The sequence below is a fragment of the Rhinolophus ferrumequinum genome, chromosome 2, assembly GCF_004115265.2.
Source record: "Rhinolophus ferrumequinum isolate MPI-CBG mRhiFer1 chromosome 2, mRhiFer1_v1.p, whole genome shotgun sequence".
Lineage (NCBI taxonomy): Eukaryota > Metazoa > Chordata > Mammalia > Chiroptera > Rhinolophidae > Rhinolophus > Rhinolophus ferrumequinum.
The window spans coordinates 53,225,552-53,252,116 of NC_046285.1; the positions used below are offsets into that span (position 1 = coordinate 53,225,552).

General features: G+C 35.1%; 1 protein-coding gene across 1 annotated transcript in view; it reads right to left on the reverse strand.

Annotated features, from left to right (window-relative positions):
- Positions 1–26,565, reverse strand: part of OPA1 (OPA1 mitochondrial dynamin like GTPase) — an 80,463-nt gene that overhangs the window by 3,383 nt on the left and 50,515 nt on the right. The window contains 5 exon segments of the mRNA XM_033131374.1: positions 1,743–1,814; positions 21,838–21,948; positions 22,452–22,545; positions 24,221–24,337; positions 26,189–26,329. Coding sequence (XP_032987265.1) covers positions 1,750–1,814; positions 21,838–21,948; positions 22,452–22,545; positions 24,221–24,337; positions 26,189–26,329 — 528 coding nt within the window. The 3' untranslated portion in view covers positions 1,743–1,749.

Here is a 26,565-nt window from a genome sequence, read left to right on the forward strand (position 1 = left end):
TTTCTTAAGAAGCTTGGTTAACTTTTATAAAATGGTCAGAATGAAGCAAGGCTACCATTTTGCCATATTCTTTTAAATGGATTTGCAAGATACATGAAAACAGATCATCTGTCCCATTCACAGATATCTGTAACAGTTCACAGTCATAAATCCCAAGGGATGGGGAAGGTCTTAGAGACTACAGAGGAGTAAGGGACAGAGAAAGCTGGGATAGTTTCCCTGTACACAAAACCATCACCACCTGGCTCTTCCCACTGCCCTGGCCTGCACTTGGGACAGACACTCTGGTAGGAGGAAAAGGCTTGTTCCCAGCAGCAATGGTAAATCGAGATGTAACAGTGACCTGCTTAGGGAAGTGACACTAACTACTATGTACAACACTGGCTGGCTTTGGGCTTTCTCATTTTATGAAACAGAAATGTAGCTTATATTTTTAATAGGGTTTCTGTGACATTCGTAACTTCCCCACCCAATAAAACCACATTTGTAAACAAAAATATCAAGTGAATTCTGGTGCTGAAGAGGAGAATCTCCAAATCCAGAGGCTCTCAAAACGTTTATCTAACATTAACTATTGACAGTAATTATGATGAGGAAGATATCCTAACACTTTATGGTTTTAAAACACAGAAGTTGTATAAAACATTTACAACCATAGATATCTAAAAACACTGAATTCTTTTTGGCTGGTGTTAAAGATGTTTGATATTTAGTTTCTATTTTTGTATACATCTGTACATCTGTCTTAAGTTATGAAAGAGACAAACAAAACGAAGTAACAAAGCAGTACTCTAGAGCTTTCTAACTCCTTCCTCTCTCATTCATTGCTGGTGTGCTGTTGGACTGAACCCTGCTTCCCTTTCTAGCCTGCTTTCTCAAATATATTGCCCCTACAGTAGAGGAAAGTAGGTAGTTTGGGTCAAGGGCCTTTTCTGAACTGAGTTCATCTACGAAGAGAATCTTTCACATTTCTATTCCTTCTAGTTCTGAGATGCAGGCTGCCAGTAAGGAAAGGCTCACAAATAAAGTGATTATTTTTGACACATGATAATGTTTTAATCACAGCATTTTCCCTTTCTCAACTTCTTCAATAAAGGCAAAAGACCTATTAATTATAATTCTTCAGCAATAATTAACAATTGACTATGCTACGAAGTCTTTCAATATACATTATTTTATTGGAAATATGCTAATAATGCAGGACTACAGAATTAGACAAGAGAATCCACACATTCAGAAGAGTACTAAATTCTAAGCCTATCTAAGTTATTTTAAACAGGAAAAAGGTTTATCCAAATGTTTTTACACATTAGAGAATAAGAACAATTAATAAGATTTTTAGTCAAACCAAATAAAAAGCTTTGCGAGTTAACATATAGATAATTATCCATCTAATACGAACAATGAGGAATAAAATAATGAGAGCTACAGTTTAATTCTTTGCATGCAGAAATTTATGACCCACCTGCATATTATGAAATATCTTAGTTTGGTCACCTTTGTTCTATTCAAAATGAGTTCTAGAGGATATTTTTTGTTCAGCCAGGCAGAAGGCAATCAAGTTATTCAAAGGAACATTATACATAGAATTTAGAATCTAGTTTCAGAGATTCCTGCCATTAAAATTATTATTACGGAGCAAGCAGGATATAGTCAAGTGCAATGATAAACTATTAAAATAAGTTTAAAATATAAATTTTGCATTTAATCAGTAGCAATGCAGAAAGAGGGCTTTTACTCACTTATAATTTACTTCTCCTGATGCAGAGCTTCAATAAAAGCATCAAGTTTTTCTTGAATTTCTCTAACTTTCTCTGTAGAGATAAAAAAAGATAATAAATTAAAAACAAATTTATTTTTCAAAGGCATCACAAATCATAGGAGATAATTACTTTATTCAGGAGAAAAAATTAGTTTAGCATCACAGACCACCTTATATCCAAATAAAGTTCAAATGGATTGTTGTACTAGCTCTTAACATTTTTTTTTTTGGAAAGGGGAAGAAGGCGGGGTTTATGACAGATCCTTGAGATTCCAATAAAAGTTACGAATCTTAAACAGAAAAATGCATGTATAAATATATATACAGTTGTGTATAGATTTTTAAGGAGCTCTCAGATTCTCTGGAACCCAATCATGGACTCACAGTTAGCAATATCTGGAACAGAAGAAAATATAAAATCATAAAACCATTTTTAAAAATTAAAAGAGAATACAGGTGAGTATTTAAACTGGTCTTAGACTAGCACAACCTAGAAATGACTTTCTAGGTATAAAGTAATGGGAAGACTTACAAAGGAAAAGATAAATCAACATGACCACATTAAAATGTACACCTTATATGTCAAAATGTCCCAAAATTAAGAGAGAAAAAAAATTGTAGGAAACATGTGCAACAAACGTGAATAGGGCAATAATGCTTTAAAATACATACAAAAATGTACTTTCCTAGCTGTGAATAAAGGAACGTTTAAAAACAACAGAGCCATTAAAGACAGATTTACACTATTTTATCTGATGTTTGGTTTTCATGTTTATAGACTTCCAAATAAAATCTGTAATTTCTCTCTGAAATGTAAAGGTTTCCTTCACAAATGCAAACTATTCACAATACATTTCAATCTTAGTATTAAAAATGGAAAAGTCGTGATTTATTCTACTTTCTGGCTAACTTAATCATGCACCTATTATTTAAAAATATAGGTTATGGTAAGCATAGTAACTAATATTTTTGTCCTTTTAACACAATTTATTAGTGGGAATTAACAATTAAATTGAAGTGACTGGTATAAAGCTAGTGATCTAGAGGGAAAACTGCAAAGCATTCCACTTTATATCTACAGAAAAAAATCATGTAAGATACATTAATATTCAACATTTATATCTTATACATTTAAAAATAAATAATTTGCAATTAAAGATACAAGTATTCCATTCTACCAGTGAGACGCACTTGTGATGAGTACCCAAAGAAAGGAAGAACTGTCTTTTTTGTGATTTCTTATTAGCATTACAGGAACTCAACAAACCTATCATGGTTGCATACAAAGAACATAATGTCTTCATACTCTTTTTAAACAGTAATTTAACAGTTATTCTTAGTATTTTGAGACTAACACAAAATCTATGAGAAAACAAACCCTATTGTTTTAATCAAACTATTCACTGAGAAAATATGATAATTTTCACAAAGGCAGCATTAATATCCTTATATATAAAATTAAACTAGACAAAATAGAAAAAAATAATACCAACCCATCTCTTGGAAGTATAGTCTGTATTTTTTGTTAGTCTGTATATGTTTTTTCACCAGAAAACTTTCTTTCTCAAAATAAGGTCACATTCTTATTTTTAAAATTAATTCATCTAGTTGCTTAGAAACAGCTTTGCCTATTTTCTTTGATGAATAATTAGGGAGCGCCACATAGTACAGTTCATCAGTTGAATTTTTTAAAAAGGCGGAGGACAGGAGGAAAAAAAAGAGTTTTGTAAATTGTCTCATGAATTTTGGAAATGTATGGAGGGGGGGTCTTTAAAAAAGTCATCCAGATTAAATAGCACAACACATGGAAATCTAAAACATGTGTCAAGAGCCTCAGCAGCTCCTCTACACATTCACTGAGAACTGTTTCTACTTGGGGAAGCTGTACTGTATGAAGAGAGAAACCTGATTCTATTTGCTCCACGATCTGAGTACAATCGGGCAGCTGCAGCCTAGCGCTCCCCACCCTTTTGCCCTGTCAATGACCTCCATCCTCAGGGGACCGACTATCTGTGAGCGGGCGGTACAGCAGCATCACTCACAGGAGACTGTTCAGAGCAGATCTATTTCTATGGTCAGAGACCGGGAGCCACTCTGATGCAGGTCTAAATCAAATGCAAATTCTTCCAAAATTAAACATAAGCCGTGTTTTTCCTAAATGAAAATAAAAGTATTTAACTAACTTTTATATGAAAACCACAGAATGAAAAAATTTCCAAATTTCCCTTAAAAAGCTATTTTCACAAATATTTTAAAATTAGAATATCAGCACACTGTACCACCATGCCCTGAGATCTCAAGGATGACACAAAGAGCAGTTAAGTTAGGGTCTAGAAAGTAATGGGGAGAAAGCGGAAGAAAAGAGAGGATGGAGGTAAATGTTTAAAAAAAACAAATTGTGATAAATGTATTCTTCTAGCTCCACATAAAAAAATTCAGTTCATTTCTTTGTTCATTCCTTCCCTTCTACAATGTACTTAAAAGGAGTGACATGGGGACACAGATGGTATATCCTGCCTTCGAGGAGAATTCCTTGCTTACTCTCTACCTCATTCTAAGTCTAGTGTATCGACTATGTTTTGAGTGATTTCCAGTCCCATATTTCATGTGGTCCTCATACAAATTTGCAGGTGTCACTGCCACAGAAGAGGACATTAAGCCTGGAGAGTGGCCTCGTCCACATTCCTCTGAATCAGAAACACACACTAGATCTGCTGCCATATGCAGACTCTAAACAGTCACAAAGCAAATGCTACTATTTCAAGTGTATTTGTTGTAAGTTTTACTTTTTATGTGAAATAAGACATATTTTGGTAAAAATTGAGGAATGGAATAGTTACCCGACACCTCCTAAATACTTCTGTGCTCAGGGATGACTAAACAATGCACAACACATTATCATCCTCTGATGAGTATTATTACCTCTTAAGCAGACTGGATCTATACACAGAAGCCCCTAAGAACAAGAAAAAGCGAAGCATCTTCAGTGCCTACAACAATGTCTGACTCAGTCATATACATGTTCAGTACTTAATAAATGATAAATGAAGTTCCCAAAAACATAGCATAGAAAATAAGGGCTGCAGGTTATCAAGAAAACAAAAACAAAAACAAACACTTGACAGGCTTCCTGGATGTTATTCTAGTGACCAAAAGGGCAGAAGTCAGGACCACAAGAGTTGGAGCCAGCCTGGGAACTGGAGGCAGGGTCCACAGGGACCATGAAGATCAAGGCCAGCTGGTAAGACACCTGAACCACATAAGCAACATGAAACAGGATCCTCAGGTCTCAAAACACAATACCAGTGGAGAAATAAACTTCAACTTAATTATTGCACCTTATTAAGGAGGCTAAAATATGCTGACTCCACACACACACACACACACACACACACACACACAAACACACACACACACACTCTCTCTCTCTCTCTCTCTCTCTCTCTCACACACACACGACTTTAGAAAGGAAACTAATTTCAGGGTTTGCAAAAAAGCTATATTACAAATATAAGCAGCATCATTTCCCATATTTGAATGCATCCATTTTAAATTCTGATGTAAATTTTCAGCACTTGTCTAGTATACTAACTATGGTATCCGGCTGCAGAAAAAATTGAGTTATCCATGAAAATCAAAGGTGAATGTCAGCAACTAAAACTTTCTACTCTCTGATCCTTCCAAATTAATGTTCTAGTATTACAGTGTTTTCAAATCCCCAAATTTTATTGTATTTAACTATTTCACCATTAGAGATTACTTTCCCACAGAAATATGTGTACAGGCTACCATGACTAATTATAAAGCAAACTCCCTTTTCTATTAAATATTTGCATTAAATATTTATAGAGAATTCTTATAAAATTTGTAATTTACTTGATAAATTAAACCAACTCAAGACGGGATTAACAAACTGCTAGTTTCTGTTACACTGAAACAGCCAATTCTCCATGTAGTGAATACTAGGTCTACTTTCCATTTACCCAATGTTTACTTAAAAGATGAACTGCTTCAAACATCAATTCATTGTGCTTCTTGATTGAGTCATGAATATTCCCATAATCCCCAACTCATAAACCATCAGGCTCAGTGAATGAAGTTCCTTCTCTTTTTTCTTTTCTTCAGATGATTTGACACCCATTCATGTTTTGGGTCTCTTTATCTCCACATGAAATGATACTGCTACTCTCAAATTCTTTTTGAGTCTTCTGATACTCACTCTAAAAGTCTCAAATATAGACTAATCTGTAATTAGGTTTTGAATACACTGTGAATACCAAAAGGCCAAACCGGGGAGAAGGTTCACTTCAGTGGTTAATAACAGTTTAGAACAGGAACAAAGAATCACAGACAAAACACTACCACATGCACTGAAATAAACCTTTTACAACTTTTGATGTTTTTAAAGAAAGCATGAAGAAGCAAGCTACAAATGTACTGATACAGTGCACTTGAAGCAAAGCACACGTCCAAAGACCCCAGCGTTCCTTAATGGAACTGTTTTACAACGTGCTGCACACACACTTTGTACCAAGCTTGAGGACACCTTGCAGGTGAGATTCTGCTGTTAAAAGCTCTTCACTAAAGGACTGAACATTAAAGGAACACTTTTTATTATGTATTATAATATTGTTGTTCCTGAGAAGGCTTGTTTTTTATTAGACAACTATACTGTAAGTGCTCTTTAGACATTCAGTATTTAAAGTAATCATCTAGGATACAGAAAAACAAGGAAAGAAAACAAAAACAGGTAAGAGACCGGATTCCAAGATTCTCAAACTACACTCAAAATGTTAGATTTAGCCTAAGAAAAAAATGTGTGCCTTTTACAGGTAATGAAAAGGGAGAACTAAAGAGAAATAGTCAAAGGTATATAACTAAGTCTAATCCTTATCTTCTTAATCTTGGCCCTGTAGTTTTTTCCCTACAAATATGTATGATTATTATTAAAGAGGCTCATTAATGAAAACAAACAGAATACTGCTTATTACAGAAGGAGGCATCATTTCCTATCTTCTGGAAAGCGGTTTGAGACTGGCGTGGTAATTTCAAAGCTGGGTGAGGTCCCAGACTTCTAGGGGGTCTGTGAAAGTGGTAACAGAGTTCTCTGGATTATTTCCATTGTTTCAACAGTTCAAATGGAAATCTTTGTTTGGGCTAGAATTACATCTATTCTAATAACAATCATTTATTTAGGCTCATTAGGATATAACTGTAATTCTGTATTTCTAATTAAAAAGAATATATTATTGTAGACAAATCTTCTAAAGCATAGACTTTCCCGGTACACACAATAATGAAAGGGTGATGAAAAAAAGTTAGAAATCCCTGGTTTAACACCCCCAAATAATCAATAGAGTAGTTATTTTATATGATTTTTATAAAGACAAAACATAATGTATCAAAAGGTATATGCAATACTGTGATCAGAAAAACTTTCTAGTTCCAGCTTACCCTTTAACTTTATGACTGCATATAAGTCAGTCATGGTTTCTTTATTTGCACAATGAAGGAATTTGTCCAGAAGAATCCAAAGCCCATACTACTTTAAAACTTAGAACTGAAATGTACTATTCTAGCTGGTCACGTTTAATTGCATCTTTTTAAATTTGTTTATTGTCTTTTGTTACTTAGTATCTTTTTAAATTCCATATTAGGCTCCTGGTAAAAAATGCAATCACAGATGACAATAGTATTCTCACAGGGCTACATAACCATTTTAGAAAGATTAGTTTTATACTGCTTTTCCCAGGAATCAACGTGGGACTGCTCATATGAATTATATACTTACGAAAAGTCTGTCATCTAAAACCATCAGCCTAGCACAGCACTTGCTATGTAATATATGCCCTCAATGTATATTCACTGTTCATTTATTCATTGAGTGAGCTGACTTAATCAGTACTTAAATTATTGAAAAAATTTGCTATTTTCAGACCCAAAACAATATGATTTAGAAAGAAAGCTGCCATAAGAAAGTCTGTGAGGTAAATTATAACTTATGCCTGCAGGATATATAAATAGCTCAAAGTGACTTGTGGATAAATTTAGCTTTCCTTTTTTTCTTTTTCTTCTTAACACTTAATTGTAAACTCCTTTCGGATAAGACAATCAAAACGTCTTAAAATCCTTTCTTGATATTCTGAAGCCTATCCTCCAAAAGATTTCAGAATGGATGAACAGAGAGTAGCTTTATACTCAGGCCTTTATATTGGTTAGGCCATTCAACTTTCATAAGTAGATGGCAACCCTAATTTCAGCTCAGCTAATTACTAGTTCCTATGGACCTGCCCTTAACTAATAAAGAGTAGCAACATTCCAGGTGCTTTTCAATGCCAATGAGTGTAAAACCTTGGACTTTCTGTTACTTGATGCTTACTTAAAGGCTCAGCTGTAAGACAAAATAATATTTATGGAAGATTGGATGGGAGGTATATAATTCATCTATTTCTTTAGATACTATATATTTCATCTTTAGATGAGCCAAACCAAACCAAGTAGCTGGGTATTTGGACTGCATCATTTTGATTTCGCCCAGCATTACTTATGTTACTGGCCTATACTGAGAACATTAAGAGTCCCATGAATTTCATGATTATATGCAGCCATTTGATTCACTATATCATATAACTCAGTGTTCCTTTTATTAGGACTGATGAAATCTCTCAGGTGTGTGTACCAGGAATACCTATGCTTTATCAAAGTAACTGCTGTGTTGTTGTTTGATGGCTACCATAAATCCTGTAATCAACTTTGCTTTCCATTTTGCACCAGCCACTAGGAAACTCAGGGATAAATTTGCGGCTTTCTTAGAACAAAGTATATGAAACCCTCGAGGATGTATTTTGAGGGGGTACCAATCTTATCTCAAGTTTCACATTATTTCACTTGCCTGGATTTTCTCTTTTCTTCCACTTACGTTTTCCATTAAAGTATTTTTACCTTTTGCACTGGATAGGTTTTTGTAAGCTGCCACAAATCCTTTTTGGGATAAGGCAGGGAATTAATACTAACAAGCTAATTTGTAGAAGATATACCACTAGGCAGCTGATTCATACAATATACTATAATATTCTAAAAGTAGTTTTTTTATACTGGTAATGCTTTTTTATCAGTAATTTAAGAATATTTTGGGTAGCAGTATTTGTCATATTTAAACTTCTACAAATATTTCTGTATAGGAAAAAAAGAAATTTCTGCTCAAATCTTAGAAAATGTGTGTGCTCATAATGATAAATATCTATACGTAAAGTATTTATGTTCAGTAATGGAAGAAAAAAACAAATTTTTATGGGATTCATGATCATCTTTTTAAATGGGAAAGTTAGACTCTACCATAGATTGTAATTATCTACTATGAATTATTTTATTCTGTATCCAGTACATAAACTGCTCCGTATTAATTACATCTATCAACTCAAATTATGGTGAAAATAAATCTTTAAAAGCTATTTTATATGCTAACTCATTAATAATACATTGCTTTATTTTCTCCAAAAAAAAAAAAGTTTTAAATAAATACACTATCTCAAAATGAATACATTCCTTTTGTCTCTGTTGAAAAACTTAAATATCAATACAATTTTAAAAATATGATTTGGGTCATTAATTGGGAAAGCTTTAGCCCAATGACCAGTAAAATAGTCAGCCCCAATCAATTAAGGTTTTAAAATAACCCATCATTTTTTTTCCTTTTCTATTTCCTCTTATTCTTAAAAGTATATTTTACTCTGAATTTTGTTAGGAGGAAAGTTGAAACATTTTAAGAAAGGAAAACCACCCAGGCAGCCCTTAAAGAGACAGGACATCATTTATCACTTGCAAAGACAGATTTATAAGAAGAGGGCCCCTTCTGTTCCTTTAAGACTGCAAAACAGATGGGAAGTGAATGGACAGTCAATGGGACAAGAAAACACATGGGAGGTGCTGCTGTATGTATGTTCCCAGCATAAGAAAGAGGTCAAGATTGTAACTGCATGACCGGGTCCTGGAAAGGGTCTTTCTTCAAGCTGTTACAAAGACAAACGCTGTTCCTCATCCCGCTGTCAAACTGTTATAAATATTGGTTTGTCAAAAGACCTTTAGTACTGAAGCTTTAAAAAGGAGGCGTAACAGATGAATGAATCATGAGAATGATTCTTAAACAGTCAGCTCATTAATGTAATTTTAAAAGTAAAAGAAAATAATGCAAGAACAGAGAATGTAATTCTGATTTATGAACCAAACTAAAAGTTTATGAAAAACTATGGAATTAAAAAATTACAGGCTTTAATAAAATTATGAATTAAGTGAGATGAAAAGCAAAAGTGAAATATAATTATATCTCTTAAGTAAGATGCTGCATTAGGACAAAGTATTAATAAACTTCTCACATGAAGAATGAACAGGTATTCATGTTTCGTGAGGTTGACTTCGTAAGTTTTCAGTTGTTATTTCTCACAACTATACTGTAAGGAGGTATCATTACTGATTCTGGTTTCATAAGCCTTCACAATAAGGCTCAAAGAAATGAAAAATAACTTCACAATTAATTTCACATATGCATTAATTTAGAAAATCACCTCTAAATTTTAAGTCACAATTTCTTTTTTCTATAAAAAAGAAAACAAAAAAAATTGAAATAGCAATAAGAATGCATACATAGATTTATAAACCTGGTTATCTTTTTTGAAGAATGAAAGTATTACATATGTCTTGAGGAGACAAATTCATTGTTCTAAATACTTAATGATTAGTTTAACTAGGAGAGCAGGCTCTAAAATTAACACGTTGAAAATAATATAAAAAATGAAGCCAAATTATATGAACTTGGTTATCTATAGTCACCCACAAGCACAAACTCAAAAGACTAAAGACGAACAAAATCCCAGAACATATATTTAAAATGATACTCTGTCTAACACGTGTGCTGGCCCCAGCTTTGCCATAAGTATTTAGGTAACTCGCTAAATCATTTCCCTCAATGAACATCAATTTCCCATCTGAATAATGGAGATAATACCTTACAAGCCTCCTACGCCTTGACAAGGCCCAAACATGGACAAACATAACACATTTTGTAAAGTGTAAAGCTCTATACAAATGTTAAGTGACAGATAGAGTTCGAAGCAGGATTTGATTCCAGAGTACCAAAGGATGCAGTTACATGAGAATGCTTTCTAGTCCTGAATGCTCACCCGGCTCTTGGCTCTCCTCTCTTGATTGTTTTAGAAAAAACAATTTCAGTAGAAGGGAGAATAAAAGATTACAAAGTTAAGAATCGGGTGGATGGTTAAAAGTGAAGGCAGCAGGCAAACATTCAAAGGTTTTCCTGTTTAAAAAGAGAATCAAGACCAAAAGTAGCTAGAGTGCATGGAAGGAGCAATCCAACAGTTTTAAGATGGGAAAGACTTAAACATCTTTCAAGGCGAGACATAATGAAGGCACAAGCAAGCACACATTGGAAGTGCCAGTGTCCTGAATACAGGTGGGGATTAACTTTCAAAGCCAACTGATTTTCAGTACAAGCTTTGTTATAATATAGCCACTGAAATACCTGACCTATTTAAAAGTAACTGGTACCATAGGTGTTATTTTTACTAATGCTGATTTTCCTCTCGGTGAACTTTTCATTTTTTTGAAATAAGTTTATATGAAGGAAGAAAAATTTAGCCTACTCTGATATATGAGAAACCAGAAATACAAGCAATGACAATGAACTGAAGATTTGGGGTATAAGAGAAAGCCAACCTCAGATATCTTCATGAAAATGTGCTCCAGAAATGACAGAAATTATGTCCCTAAGACCACATTAAAAATTTTGTTAGAATACAGTGTTACAGTAGTTATCCCTGGGTAGTAGCAATTGTTTAACAAACTTTGCCATCTATATTTCCTAATTTTCCACAATGCATATGTACTAGTTCTGTGATAATAAAAAGGAATAAAACAAAAACACCTAAAATTCTGGTAGTATATTTGAAGACAGGTACAGTCTGTACATATAACTCACAGTACGAAGTGATGCCAATAAAAGGAGAGACTAAAAGGACTTGAATTCCTTGGCCCAGAAAAAAAGATCTCATTGGAGTGAAAAAATAGCACACTTCCTTCTATAACTCAAAATACTAAAACTAAGTAAGGAATGGATGAGACAGCTGTTCTAAGAGAAATTAAAATGGACTATTTCCATATGCAGGTAAAACAGAGAAAATCTATTCCACTAAACAGAGTAAATCTGTTCCACTGAAACAGAGAAAATCTATTAACTTAAACAGGTTGCACAAGCTTGAAACATTTACTAGTTCAAGAAAATTTTAATTCATTCACCTCCATGATGGGCAGTTACTATAAATGAGAAGAAATCAAAGTGAATCCTAACCACTAAGAAGGGCACCACGATGAGCAATTACTGTGTCCCACAAAATGTCATGATCACCAAGAGATCATTTGGGAAAATATTCTTTCACTTTTAAGATTGATCACATCATGAATAGGCCTCATCATTTCTATGACTATGATAATTTAGAATATGAAATTTCTAAGGAATTTTGAATTATGTTCATTTGGGAAAAGAAACAGTTTAGAAATGTATAAAATAGAAAAAAAAATTACAATTCCTTTTGCCCTTAATCCCCTCTCCAATTACCCTGAGAACCCTGCTTCACAAAAGTTACCAGTTTAGTGTGCAGCAATTCGTCCTTCAACAACAAAAAATTATTCATGTCTTGCTTAATTTTATTTTTTTAAATATGTTGTTTCACAGGCCGATCGATTGTTCATGATTAGATTTAGTTTTCAATGACCAGATCCTATTTTTTCCATCTCATAAATGGAGAGAATACATAAAACAAAAAACAAATCAAATCAAAGTTTCATCCCAAATTCAAAGATGTTATTTCATTCTGAACTCAGTCACTGAGGAAGTGGTAAGCATTATTAGCAAGGGAAACAAAAACCAGCCTAATTTCTAGCTTTAATTATGTGCACTGGCCTTTTTATACATAAGAATACACACATATCACAACACATCAATATAACCTACTTTAAAATGATAAATGAAAAATTCAATTCATAAATTACCAAAGAGACCTTTCTTATCTTCATTCCTACTTTAAATGAGTTAAAAGCTGAGTTCAAAAAAAGCAAAACCAATGTACGTGTTATTAAGGCACTGAGCAGCTTGTATACGATTGCAGAGAAGTAAATATTCTTTTAATCTTGCACCAATTAATCAATATTCTTCAATGTTGCCTTTGAAAAATAGATTTAGGTCATGAAAAATGTGCTTGACTCTTAAAGCCCCATTTTGAGTCTGGATTTTCTCATCAATAACCTGGAAAGCACACCACTCAGACTCACGATGTGGAATCCTGCATGTAAATAACTACTCCTCTAACACAGAAGATTCTCCCTGAGGATTATTTTATTCTCTCTCTCTCTCTCTGTCTCTCCCCCTAAACCCCCTTTCTTTCTCGCTCACACAATACAAGGCAGAGTCTACTTCATCTATGCAGAGTCTACTTCATCTATGCAGATTCAAGGTAAAAATAACCCTTCTCTATATTCTTTAGATGCTTTAATTGGACAATTTTACCTCACTATGGAAGTTACCTTATTTATTACTCTGTAGTAAAGAAGAGAAACATTCCAAACTTTCCATTTTCCAAATATACTCATTTCTACTATCTATTCCAAAAAGTACATGAATGTCAAAGAGAACGAAAGTATTCCAATTGACTTAAAAATTCCTAATAAATATGAAAAATTATGAAAGTGTTTTGGTAAATTGGCAATTAGGCAATCATCGGTGACCAGAAAGTGATTTTGCTCAGGATGACAGCCAGAGCAGACAGAGCACAAGATATCAGCAAGAGAGTGGGTGGCACAGGCGGGAGGCAGCCATGCCGGCTGCTCTCAGGAGGAATGGGCAGCTCGATGGCCTGACAGTGTGCTGCGGAAACAAGGTTCTTTAGGAGCAGAGGACCTTCCTTCTCCCTCTTTTAAGTTAAGAGAAGGAAGCTAATGAAGAGTCTGTATTAAAAAGGTCATGATCAAACAGTCAGTGAACACATACAATATATAACATACAAGGCATGGTGAATTTATAAAGAAGCAGATCACTTTGGCAGAACAATCATAATAGACATGCATTGTTTTCCTTAATTGGTTATTCTGGTTGATCTACGGTTGCCTATAGTGGGAAGCCTGCCTTCTGCTCCATTAAACCACACTGTAGTACCTCGGTGAGGTTTTTAATCACTGAAGGGAAGTAAATAAGTAGGGCAGAGGAAAAACACCAATTGAGGACCAAGTCATAATGATCTATTAATAGAAGAAGACACAGTGAGAGATATAAGAAACGAGACACAAAGGGAAACGACCGCTTAGAAATGTGCTAGAAGCTAGGAGAGATGAGAAAAGCAGTATTGAGGTCTTGTAATTCTTGTTGAAAGAAACACAGTAACATCATTTAGATATAAATCATGCTACAGGGATTGAGATCCTTAAAGTTCTGGCTTTCTCTCCAGGTACCTTACTCTATTCTGTTTGATTGTGGGTGTGTTTCTTTTAAATCCTCTCTGGACCCAGGTACCTAGAATTCTACAACTCAGTGCCATCCTCTCCTCCTTTAAATCCCTTCAAAATTCATTTGTTTTGGTTATATCTACAGAAACAAAATGAACATGCTACCATACATATCGTTACAATAACTTAGCAAATTTTTAACAGTCACATGGTTTATCAGGCCCTACTCAAAGAAGGTATGTCAAGTTTATGGCAATTAATAAAATGACAAACTATACTGTTATGAACAGGACTCTCTAAGGTGCTGGTTCGGGGGGAAGGAGGGTGGGTGGTGGTGGTATACATGTCAAGAATCACCTATGGAGACTTGTCAAAATACGCATGACAGAACCCCACATTTGACTTCTCTTTTCTGTAATTTTACGTTCTGGATTCTGAGTGTAATAATCTTTCTAGGATTATTTTCAGTCTTACATTACCTCATGGCCACCACTTTTATTCAAAATTGCCCTTAGGCATATGGCAGGTATGGGGTAAGTTTAGGAACATGGAGTAACCCATAGAAATTAAATTTGAGAATGTCTTGACATTTTTCTTCTCTAAATGAAGAACAACAAAATCTTTTTGGCTAAGGATTCCATCTAAATATGTCCTGTGTACTTTATATTCAAGTTTTAATGTGGCATGAAGATATTTCTTAACCATCCTATAAATTAGAATTATGTTTTAGAGCTACTGAAAGGGTCCTTTTAGATTTAATCAGCTATGGCATATCCTCTTCTGATCTTAGCTTTTAAAATGGCAGTACTGAATGAATCATTCTGCTGCTCCTCCTTTTAATCAGCCTAATTTCAAAAATGCACTAGTACATTAATTAGGAAGAACAAAGTTTTAATTACAAAAACGGTTTCTGTTACTGAATATGTAGCTCAGAGCAAAAACTAAATTTCCATCCGTAGTCTATATTTCTAAGTTTTTAGAGTCAAACTCAATCTCCTGCACACTAGGTTACAAAGCTTGTATCTTTGCTCTCTTCTAATTATCAAGAGAAAGCATAGGATGGAGGGTAAGAGGATACTGGGAAAGTGAAGAGACACAAAGACGAGCCCCACCAGCATTGTATAATCCCAAGAGAAACAAACTTTAAGTTTCAAGAAACAATTGCTTGCTGTCTGGGAGATGCTCAGGCATCAAACAATAAAGAACAGTCAACAGAGGCAAGAGGCCGCGCACGCTGCTGGGATTCCTACTCTCTAATCCCCCCGCTCTAGTAAAAAGGCCAGATGTTGCCACCTCGCGTAGGGAGGCAGCAGGGCAAATTAACTGCAGGAGAAGAAAGCCGCGGATATTGGAAAATTCTAATTTACCAGCCTCTTTAAGCCACACTGTTTTTAACACTAAGGACATCAAACTATGTCATTAAAATGGGCCTGTGCAATGGTGGCCCAAGTAAAGGAGTTTACCATTGTTTTCATATTTCACTGGTGCATGAAAATGTAAATATCAAGTATTCAGGTTTGACTGAAGCACATCTTCTATTCAAATAAAGCCTAAGAAATACGAAGAAATACATTGACGCTTACTAGAAAACATTTCAACACTCAACAAAAAGCCTTAATCACTCAATTAAAGATTCTGTATCTGCTATAGCTGGTACTTAAGTCTCTACGCGGGAACACATCACATTGAAAACTTGTGTCTGAATTTTGGGCAACTCAGATACTACTTAACTATGGTGGAATTTGACAGAGTATACTTCGAGACATCGTTACAAGTCATATAAAGACAACTAACTTCCTTCAATCTGTTTAAGTGGCTTCGTTTACACTTTGGCATTCTCTTACCCAGATGTTCTAATTCTATCAGTTTTCCTATCACCTGACAGTTTCAATTATAAAGCGTTTTATAGTGTAGGAAGTACCTAGCTTGGTGGCGATCATCACTAATACGTGTTCTTTCGGACCATAAAGGACATTATTAACTATGGGAGCTTCTAAATATAAAGGACCAGTTTATGTATTTATATTTTCCAATGGCTTCAGGTTTTTTGCTCAAATGAATGCGGCGTGGTAGTTAAATGACCTGGTCTCAAATCTTGACTTTACCTTACTATCTATGTGTTTCTCAGCCTTCATTTCTTTATCTATAAAATGAAAAAAATGTACCTATGAGAGTGCATGTAAATAAAGCACATAACTTATATCTGGCACAGGAAAAGTATTCAAATATATATTAATAAACAGTTTCAAGTTCTGATACAAAACTGAAAAGGAATTTATTGTAAAATAAGGAGAGAAAGACTGTAGATATTAGACAGAGAGATCTAAGTAACTGGCAATTGCCCCTTTACTTCCTGGGTATCAGTGATTCTTTGATTATGTACACAGAGAATGAAAAGTATAACTCGGGCTTTAGTGAACAAGAGTTTAAAAAGAAACCTAAAGGGGGCTGGCCCGGTGGCTCAGGCAGTTAGAGCTCCATGCTCCTAACTCTGAAGGCTTGCGGTTTCGATTCCCACATGGGCCAGTGGGCTCTCAACCACAAGGTTGCCGGTTCAATTCCTCGAGTCCCACAAGGGATGGTGGGCTCCGCCCCTGCAACTAAGATTGAACAGGGCACCTTGAGCTGAGCTGCCGCTGAGCTCCCCGATGGCTGTTGGTTGGAGCGCATCCTCTCAACCACAAGGTTGCCAGTTCTACTCCCGCAGGGGATGGTGGGCTGTGCCCCCTGCAACTAGCAACGGCAACAGGACCTGGAGCTGAGCTGCGCCCTCCACAACTAAGACTGAAAGGACAACAACTTGAAGCTGAACGACACCCTCCACAACTAAGATCGAAAGGACAACTACTTGACTTGGAAAAAAGGCCTGAAGTACACACTGTTCCCCCATATAGTCCTGTTCGCCTTCTCCAATAAAATCTTAAAAAAAAAGAAAAAAGAAGAAACCTAAGCTTTGGATCGTAAACAATTGATTTAAGGTCCAAAAACTCATAATAACCCAGTTAACAACTGATACAATATTCACAGAACAAACAAAGGAATTCCAGCCAGTTTAGCAACACTACCAGCAACTGTTACCAGTGCCCAAATACTCAGCTTTGGGGAAATGGAGAACACATTCTTTAAAAAGTCTGTGAGATGTTAACACTGTTACTTGTCTTATATGATGACAACCATAAAGTAGATTTTATAAATCATAAAACAGATCATAACAGAAAGAAAAACTTCTATTTTAGCTATAATGTACCAATTTTTCCCTCTACAAAGAAAACATTCTAAAATTGCAGTCTGTTTGAATAAATAGATCAGAAACATTATTAAAAATTATGCTGGGAATCCAAATAGATTTTACCTAAGTTAACGCTGTATTTAAATATCTATAAAAATCCTTTGAGATAAATTTCACTACAAAATCGAAATAATTTCACCAAAGTCATAGTGAGCATATTTAAATGCTGGGCAGGTCTAAGTGCGACACTGGTACTGCAAGTAAGAAATTAAGGTGAAAAGATGAGCTATGTATCTTTTAATAATTGTCCATGGAGTGACTCAGCCTTTCGACATCTTTGGAGGTCATGTTTTCAAGTCTTGTTTTCTCTAAATTATTTTCATTATGACCCTGACCCATTATCAGTTATAAAAACAAAATTAAACCTTTTTTTTACCCTTTTGTGTAAAAATAATCGTGGATTTAGAGCAAAGTTGTAAGAACACTACAGGAACATATTTTTCCTGAATTGTTTATTGTCATGCCCCATAAGCCCCAAGTAGTCTATTAATATCACAAATAATATTATCCTAGTAATCCCAATTTAAGAATTAAAGCTTTAAAGTTAGCAGTGATGTACTACTACCACATAACTCTCAGATCCCATTCAAGTTTCACCAACTGTGCCATCAATGTCATTTAGAGCAAAAAGATCCAGTTCAGAATCACACGTTGCAATTTTACCCCCATCTTTTTTAGTCTCCTTCAACCTGGAACAGTTTCTTAGTCTTTTCTTGTCTTTCATGATCTTGACACATTTGAAGATTACAGGCTAGTTATTTTGTCGACTGGGCCTTAACTTGGGTCTGTCTGCTGTATCTTTATGAGTGGACTTAAGTGACACACCTTTACTACAGGTGGTGCTGGGTTCTCACTGCATCCTATAAGGTGGCACACAGGTCTGACGTGCCCGTTACTTTGACCGCTTGAGTAATGTGCTTCTCCACTGTAAAGTGTTCCCCTTTTTAATTATGTTGTGTGGAGATAATTTGTGATTATGCAAACATCCCATTCTCCATCACTGATTTTATTCATTTATGTATATAATTATCAATTTATGGATTTGTTTTATTCAGTGGGTTACAATTTATAATTGTCATTATTTTGAGGCCCAAATTGTCCTAGTTTGGGCCAGCTGGAACCTCTTCAAGCTGGTTCTGTATTCTAATGACATGTCCCCACCATCCTTCAAGTACTTCCAGACTTTCTACTTCTTAGGATGCCTCAGGTTCATCCTGGCCTTTCCCTGTTCCAGCTATGGGATTCGTCATGTCTTCGAAAAGTTCTGGTTCCTATGTGACTCCTTTTCCCATGAGCCTCCCAAGACGACAAGGGCTGGGCTCTTCTCTCATTTCTTTGACCTGCCTAACTCTAGCTTTATGGTTTCATTTCACTAGTGAAAATGGGATATCTTCTCCAGAATATGAGAGAATGCTAAAGGACAATCAGTTGGTGAACCTCCAAAATAAAGTGGTGAAGTGATTTAAAATCAGGCAAATTTAAGATTAGCAACAGATATGATACGTCAAACTTTACCAATCTCTACAATACTCTACCCTGTACTATTTTAAAATTGTAGTAAAACTCTGTTGACTGCCTCCCTTTTCTAAATTCCATTAACTAACACACTACATCCTAATTGAATATGCGATTCTAGCCACTTTGATCTGTGTAATACAGTAGTAACTGTTAAACTTTGAAAGTTTTCTGGCTGAAAGTATCCATGATGTATTCCCAAGTGTTAGACTGAAGAGAAACAGTAAGAAGAGATACTCTCAAGATTTTTTTTAACTAATGGACAAAGTCATGGCTCATCTTCCCTTAGTGACTGATGAAGCTGAGTCACTGGGGAAACATTTGCTTCCAAGGACATTATTTGGTACATTAACACAACCATAATTTTATATGTATAAAAGTAGTAAATCACTTCAAGGGAGCCATATGAGTACTTTCTCAGGAAAACCAGTAGGAGACTGGGCCTGACAGTGGACAAACTTGTGTTAGTAATACAGTTTCTTTAAAAAATCAAATTGGGAACGCAAAGTGATGGGATTGCGCATAAGTCTATTATAGAACATGAGAAAAGATACATCATTTTTTAATCCCTTAAAAAGGTATATGCTGGTAAAATACACTGAAGTATTGCACTGTCTGGTAACTATATCCTGAGGGATACAAAAGAAATATATTTGTATACACTGTGACACTGACATACCTCTTCCTGTAACAGTACTAATTTAGCATAAAATGATGAAGTGGGGCCTTCCAAATGTTTGTGAACTAATTCTCCTAACAACCCAATGCAATAACTATTAGAGTGCTCGTTTTTATAAACAAAGAAGCAAAGGTATCTACCTTGCCTAAGATAACACAGCTACTAAACAGCAGTTCTGAGTTAAACATAGATCTTCTGTAAGTTAATACAAAGTGAATTATGTTGACAAAGTGACATGAAAAAGACTAAAACAAAAGCAACAGAAAATGGAATTAAAAGTTAAAATGGGATATGTTTCAAAAAAAGATTATTTAAAGAACAGAAGAAAAAGAGAAAGAAATGAAGAGCTCAGGTAACTAGAGAGAAATGAAGAGAGAATGAGATGAAAAGCGACAGAGCACAGCACGTTGCTTAGGCACCGGGTACAAAACAGGAAAACTGCCTACCTTCTCTAAATTCTCTAGTGATTATCTTGCAGTGACATATATATATTCAGCTTAGAAATGGTTTTCAAATTTGAAGAACTCCTTCCTGCTGAGCATCTGCTTTCTTTCAGATATCAGAAATATCAGAAAACTGACTGGACAATAAATTTAAGTGTATACTGAAAGGAAAAATACCTTGTTTCACGAAGCTGAAATAAGGAAAACTTGTAACAAGGTACGCTCAAACAGAAGCACCAATCCCCGGTATTTTTATTTTTATTTAATAATACTAATCTTTCACTGACTTCCTTCAGTTCTCAAAGATCTAAGTAAATCTTAATATGCAATCAAAGTATCTTAAAGCTAGGAACCTACCAGCATCAGGAAAGAACCAACTATCCCCCCAAAGTCACAAAGGGATTAGTAAGGCCAAGCTGGGTTTTGGGGTGCAGAGGTGGGGGCAAGGAACGCCATATTGCCTAGTGTAGGTACGACAGCCTGACCAGGTTTGAGAGGGTGATCAGATGGGGACGGTGGTGGTCTGGTCCAGCAGTGGGGAGAGCATCTGCAGGAGTGCAGTCCGGTGCAGGTGTTGGGGCACAAGTAGGTGTGCCCGCTTTTGTGGGTGTCTCCACAAAAGCGCATGGTCTGGCCTCAGGAGAGGAGGGAGTCCTTGTGTTGGGGGCAGGGGGAGGGAAGGATAAGAAGGGCAAAGGGGGTATGTCTGGCATAAAGGGTCAGAGCATGAGCTCTGTCCAAAGGACTCAATGATAAGGGCAACCTGACAGGTTGTCAGACCACAGATGAGGCAAACAGGTCATGAACACAGGCTGAGGCACTGTGGCGGTGGCCTGGAGTTGGTAATGAGAGCCGCAGCTGGGTGAAAGAATGTTTGTGCAATGGGGGGACAGAGACAAGTTTGGTTACATATAGGAGGACTGATCAAAATAAGTAAATACATTAGGATATTTGAAGCCAGGTGTCTCTCATTGTCAGAAAAAGGAGTTACAAATATAGAAAAGGAGAAAACTAGAATAAGCCCTGTATTATTGGATTAAAATGGAAAGTATTGGCATCAACTTATGGTTTTCAATGTAGACATATACACATGATTAGGAATAAAGATGCAAATGTGTGTGTTCCTACACATGTACACACACACACACACACACACACACACACAACATTTACTCCTTAGCTCTATCACTGAGAGGGTCTGGGAACAGTGATATTCCATTAACAATCTAGTTCCCAGCTCTTGATTTCTAAATACCATTCTCCAAAAAAAGAAAGCTGAGTCAGGGAAAGTGTAATACAAGATGAGCATGGAACATCTTGTTACATGGAAGGACAACATTAGGACAACAGGGGACACTTGAATGGGGTCTGAAATCAGATGCAATAATGTATCAGTGTTAACATCCTGATTTTGATGGGTGCATTATGGTTGCTAGGAGAAATTCCTTGTTCCTAAGAAACACATTAAAGTACTTGGAAGTGATGGGGCTTCAAGTCAGCAACTTTCACTCAAATAGTTGAAGGAAAAGAGTTATTTGTATATACTTTTCCATAAGTTTGAGGTTAAATGGGTGAACAAATAAGTGAATGAGAAGAAGATGAAAAGGCAGTAAGGTGAAAGGCAGGAAGAACTACTACTTACTGAGGTCTTCAGCCAGTTGAACGCGTTTGCCAGTAAGCAATTTAACCTTCTTCTCGCCATCTTCAGCAAAATCTTCTAATACTTCTTTCACATTTTTCTCTAATCGTCTGACTGTTAAAAGTAAATAAAAGACCTCAGGAGCTCCGGTTTTATGAATGCACAACGATGATAAAATTAACAATATATGGAGAGTAATTTCTTATTTTTCCCATCACATTAGAGCTATTAAGTTTAGATTTCTCACAGTTATAAGAAGAATCTCTACTGTTACATAGTACTTTTAACAACATAAAAACTACTACATATTCTCAGAGAAAGTCATATTCTTAAGCCCTAATATTTTAACAAAAATACAGATTTCTAAAAAAAGACTAATATATAGGAGTTCTTCTCCAACAGAGTTTTTGGGTAATGAAGGAAGATTCCTGGTATATTTTATCTCCCATCTTTTTCAATTATGATTTATTTTCATTAGTATTTTAAAGGCAAATAATAACTTCTGGTTTTCGAAATAAATCTATTTTAAAGGAAGTATTCTGGCATCATATTAAAAATGGATGTACTTCCTATTATTTTAGATGCCAAAATTAGAAGGCGGTCCCTCTGTGGCTTACCTTCAGTGTTTGTGAGCTGCTGTCGTAAAGTATTTGCTGTGATAGCCAGCATGCGCTGTATTCGCCAGAAGAGGACGACGTCATTGCATTCCAGCTGAAATAGTAGGTAACTAAGATTACCAGGTGCAGAGTTAAACATAAATTGGATCATAAGCACAGACAACTACTAAAGTGAGTATCTATATCTTAAACTCTAAATAAACATACGCAGATTTACCTAACACATATATTCCTATTGTAAATATAAGTTACTGAATCTTTTCTGCACAGGAACCATCAAATTCTGCATGATTTGGATTCTATCTCTCCCACATCTATATAGCTTTGCTTGGATTCCAATGACAAAGCAAATAAACTTGGGAAGTAGAGCATTTCATTACCGTATAATATACAAGTAGAAATCTATAGCATATAAACCCTTAATTTGTATTTAGTTTCAACTAACAACCATGTTATATTAAATATGTCCTTAGGCTAATCTCTTTTCTTTGAGTGTGTACTGAAGAAATTTCTGAAATTCAGCTGTATATGAAAATAAATTAATGGTATTTTTTAAAAAGAAGCTGTAGAGGTCTTCTCAACAACTAAAATTATGCAAAAAACTTGCAACTTTTTACTTAGGTACATTTATTTAAGCTGCTGAAAAGTCAAAAGAAAAGCATTTAAGGGGGGTCTCAAGATTATAGATTAATAGTGCTCTGTCAGAAGGATACATTAAAAAGAATTTCTACCTGTAAGAAAATGCTCAAAATACATCAGTCTGCTGCCACCTAGAGGTTATTTTGTAAAATGGGATATTAAACTATTGACAACTGTCCCAAGAACTTTACAGTTCTTCAAAAGAATTATTTAAAACAAGATTTTAGTGATATGAAGAAAAAAATTACAATATACAAAAATAGCACAATAAAAAATTGTTTTGCAGTATGATTTCCACTATGCAAATGGATAGTTAAGTTTACACACACAACTGTGTATAGTAAGAAATGAACAGAAATACATAAAAATGCTAATTAAAATTACTTCTAGGTCAGGGATTATAAGTGACTATTTTCTTTTGTGTGAGCGCGCACACACACACACACACACACACACACATTTATTTATTGAATTTACTTTCCACAATGGGAATGTATTATTTTCTAACATAAAAATATTAATTCCTGGGGCCGGCCCGGTGGCTCAGGCGGTTAGAGCTCCATGCTCCTAACTCCGAAGGCTGCCGGTTCGATTCCCACATGGGCCAGTGGGCTCTCGACCACAAGGTTGCCAGTTCAATTCCTCGAGCCCCACAGGGGATGGTGGGCTGCGCCCCCTGCAACTAGCAATGGCAACTGGACCTGGAGCTGAGCTGTGCCCTCCACAACTAAGACTGAAAGGACAACAACTTGACTTGGAAAAAAGGCCTGGAAGTACACACTGTTCCCCAATAAAGTCCTGTACCCCTTCCCCAATTAAAAAAAAAAAAAAAAAAAAAAAAAGAAGAAGAAAAAAAAAATATTAATTCCTAAAAAAAATCTTAGAAAGAGGTTTAGTATGTATAGGTACACACAATCTCATAAGAAGTGGGATGATGTGCATGTAAGATGCAAATACTACCAAAGTGGTAAATATCTTTGAAAGATAGGGGTTAGGTTATTCTTTATAATTCATATATACGCTTTCCCAAGAACAAAGGAGTTAAAATTAATGCTAAAGCTAAAGATTACTTTTAAGCATCTAAACAGGTATCACTGAAAAATATTTCTCCTTGTTTTTGGAAAACTTACCTCAGAATCTACAAAATGCCTTTGGTAGTAATAAAAGCCTCTTCGACAAAGGTTACAATGGTTTAGAGCGGTTTTTAAGAAATGTCTTCTGTAAACTTGGTGCCATGTGTCCTTAATCTTAAATGAAAAAAGAAAACAAAGACAAAAGAGTTACTATGTACTCTTTGGGTTGATAAAATACATTCTGAAAAGACACTGCAAAGCTTATTTATAAAAAAGTTAATTAAAACCAATGTCAATGTTGTTATTCTACCAACCTTTTTTATCCATTAAAATTTTTTTCAACACAAAGATTAGATTTACTACTACTTACAAGTTTTGTACTTCAAAATCTGCACTGTTTTTAACAAGCGTTGTTATTATACGCAAATAATCATCTTGTAGAGTAGACAGGGTAGGGGTTAACTTTCCCTAGTTAGAAGTAAAGAGTCCAAGGCAAAAAGAGGTTGTGAGCCTTGGATGCTGGTATTAGGCCATGTCCATCAACCCAACATTATTTCCTTTCTGATTATTAAATTTCAGTTACCACAGCAATAGAACCCCCACCACATTATTACTATATAGTGTTCAAAAATTTTTCACACCACTGTCTTTTTTTGAGCATAACAATAACAATATTACGTAGGTAGAACAGGTATCATCAACACCATTTGACAGATGAGAAAAGTGACCTCAGAGATTATATCAATTACTAAAGGTAATATTTACTAGTTAATAGAATGGAAGTGTATTAGAATTCCCACCTTCTGACATCTAGTCCACCCACAATTCTTACAATAGTACTTTGCTATCTATTTTATAGCTTCAAAAAATGCTCCGAACAAAGTGTCTCTCGGAAAAAACCTGAGACTTTCTTGCTCATAGAAAATAATAAAGATATGCAGCCATTCGTATCCTAAAATATTGGCCAAATCCCTCCTATTGTATTACCCAAAGTGTCAACACTTAATGGTCACATAAAGTTTAAAAGTATCAAACTGAATACAACTTGTTAAAGAGAACTAGGACCAACGTGGATAAATTAAATCTACACTTAACTAATAATTTCCTGTAATCACTAGACTTAATTTCATTTTCAACTTATAAATAATGCTAGATGTATAACAGGTTTAACTGCTTTGAGTTTCACCAGTTTTCCTTTCTTGTTCTGACCTCTGGTGAAATTTAAAATAAGTATACTCATTTCTCAAATGCAGAAATATAAATAGCAGATAATTTTTAAAATAATTTACATGTGGCTCTGAAATTTCTTATATGATTGTTTCCCCCCCTAGAATTACTTTTCTCATTGGGTTTCATTTAAGCTAACTTAAGCTAATACTAAAATGAGGTTTTGATCCCTAACGAAGGAACATAGGCGCAGAAAGAGATTTTGTGGGGGTTTTTTTGTTTTTGTTGTTTTAAATTTTCCCCAAATAAGCCATGAAGGTAAGCAAAAAAGTAGTCTAAACTGTAATTATTTTTATCTTCATATTTATTATAAGCAAGGAAAAAGTGGTAGAACCCAAAGGTCTTACCCAATTTAATAAAAACTTAACATTCACATTTTTCTAAATCCACTTATACCTGATTAAGGTACATTTGATTGAAAAAAACATGTAAAAATAAGTCACATTTAAACAGAAATTCCACCTTGCAACCTGAAACTGTGTAATGTGGTAGAGATCTAGGCGGGGTGGGTTCATCCCCTTTTGCCAGAACTAACTGCTGAACTTGTCCAGGTACTTCACTTTTCTACGTTTCATTTTCCCCATTTACAAATTAAAGCACTACACTTAAAAAGCAATAATGAGTAAGATTTCTACTCTTTACACCATCAAAATGAGTTTTTACTGTCAGCAAAAGTACACGTGATCAAAGTCACATAAAGCACTTAAATATTTAAGTAACACGTTAGAAGTAGTAAGATTTTATTACAAGAAACAAAGATTAAGGAAGCAAGTTCATGCTTTTTGGAATATTTATTACCAAGCTTGGATCTACTGTTACGCCTCGGGATTCAAGATTCTTTCGGACCGTGGTTATCTCATCACTTGCAAGATAAGCTGGGTGCTCCTCATTACATTTCAACATCTTCTCCAATTCATTCTTGGTTTCATTGAGAATACACTTTAAAATGTTTAAAAGATGATGTTTAGTTCATGATTTGTCTAACATGCTTATAAAAACAGAGTCCCAATTTTTACAAATATATTGCTATTGCACAGTAGGTGATGATACAAGCTCAATCACAACAAACAAGAAAGAACATAGTGCCCTGGCTTATCAATACAGTGCAACTGGTTATGAATGCAGAACACCCTGAATTATGAAAAGGGGGAAAAAAGAAAGGAGAAAAGAATCAG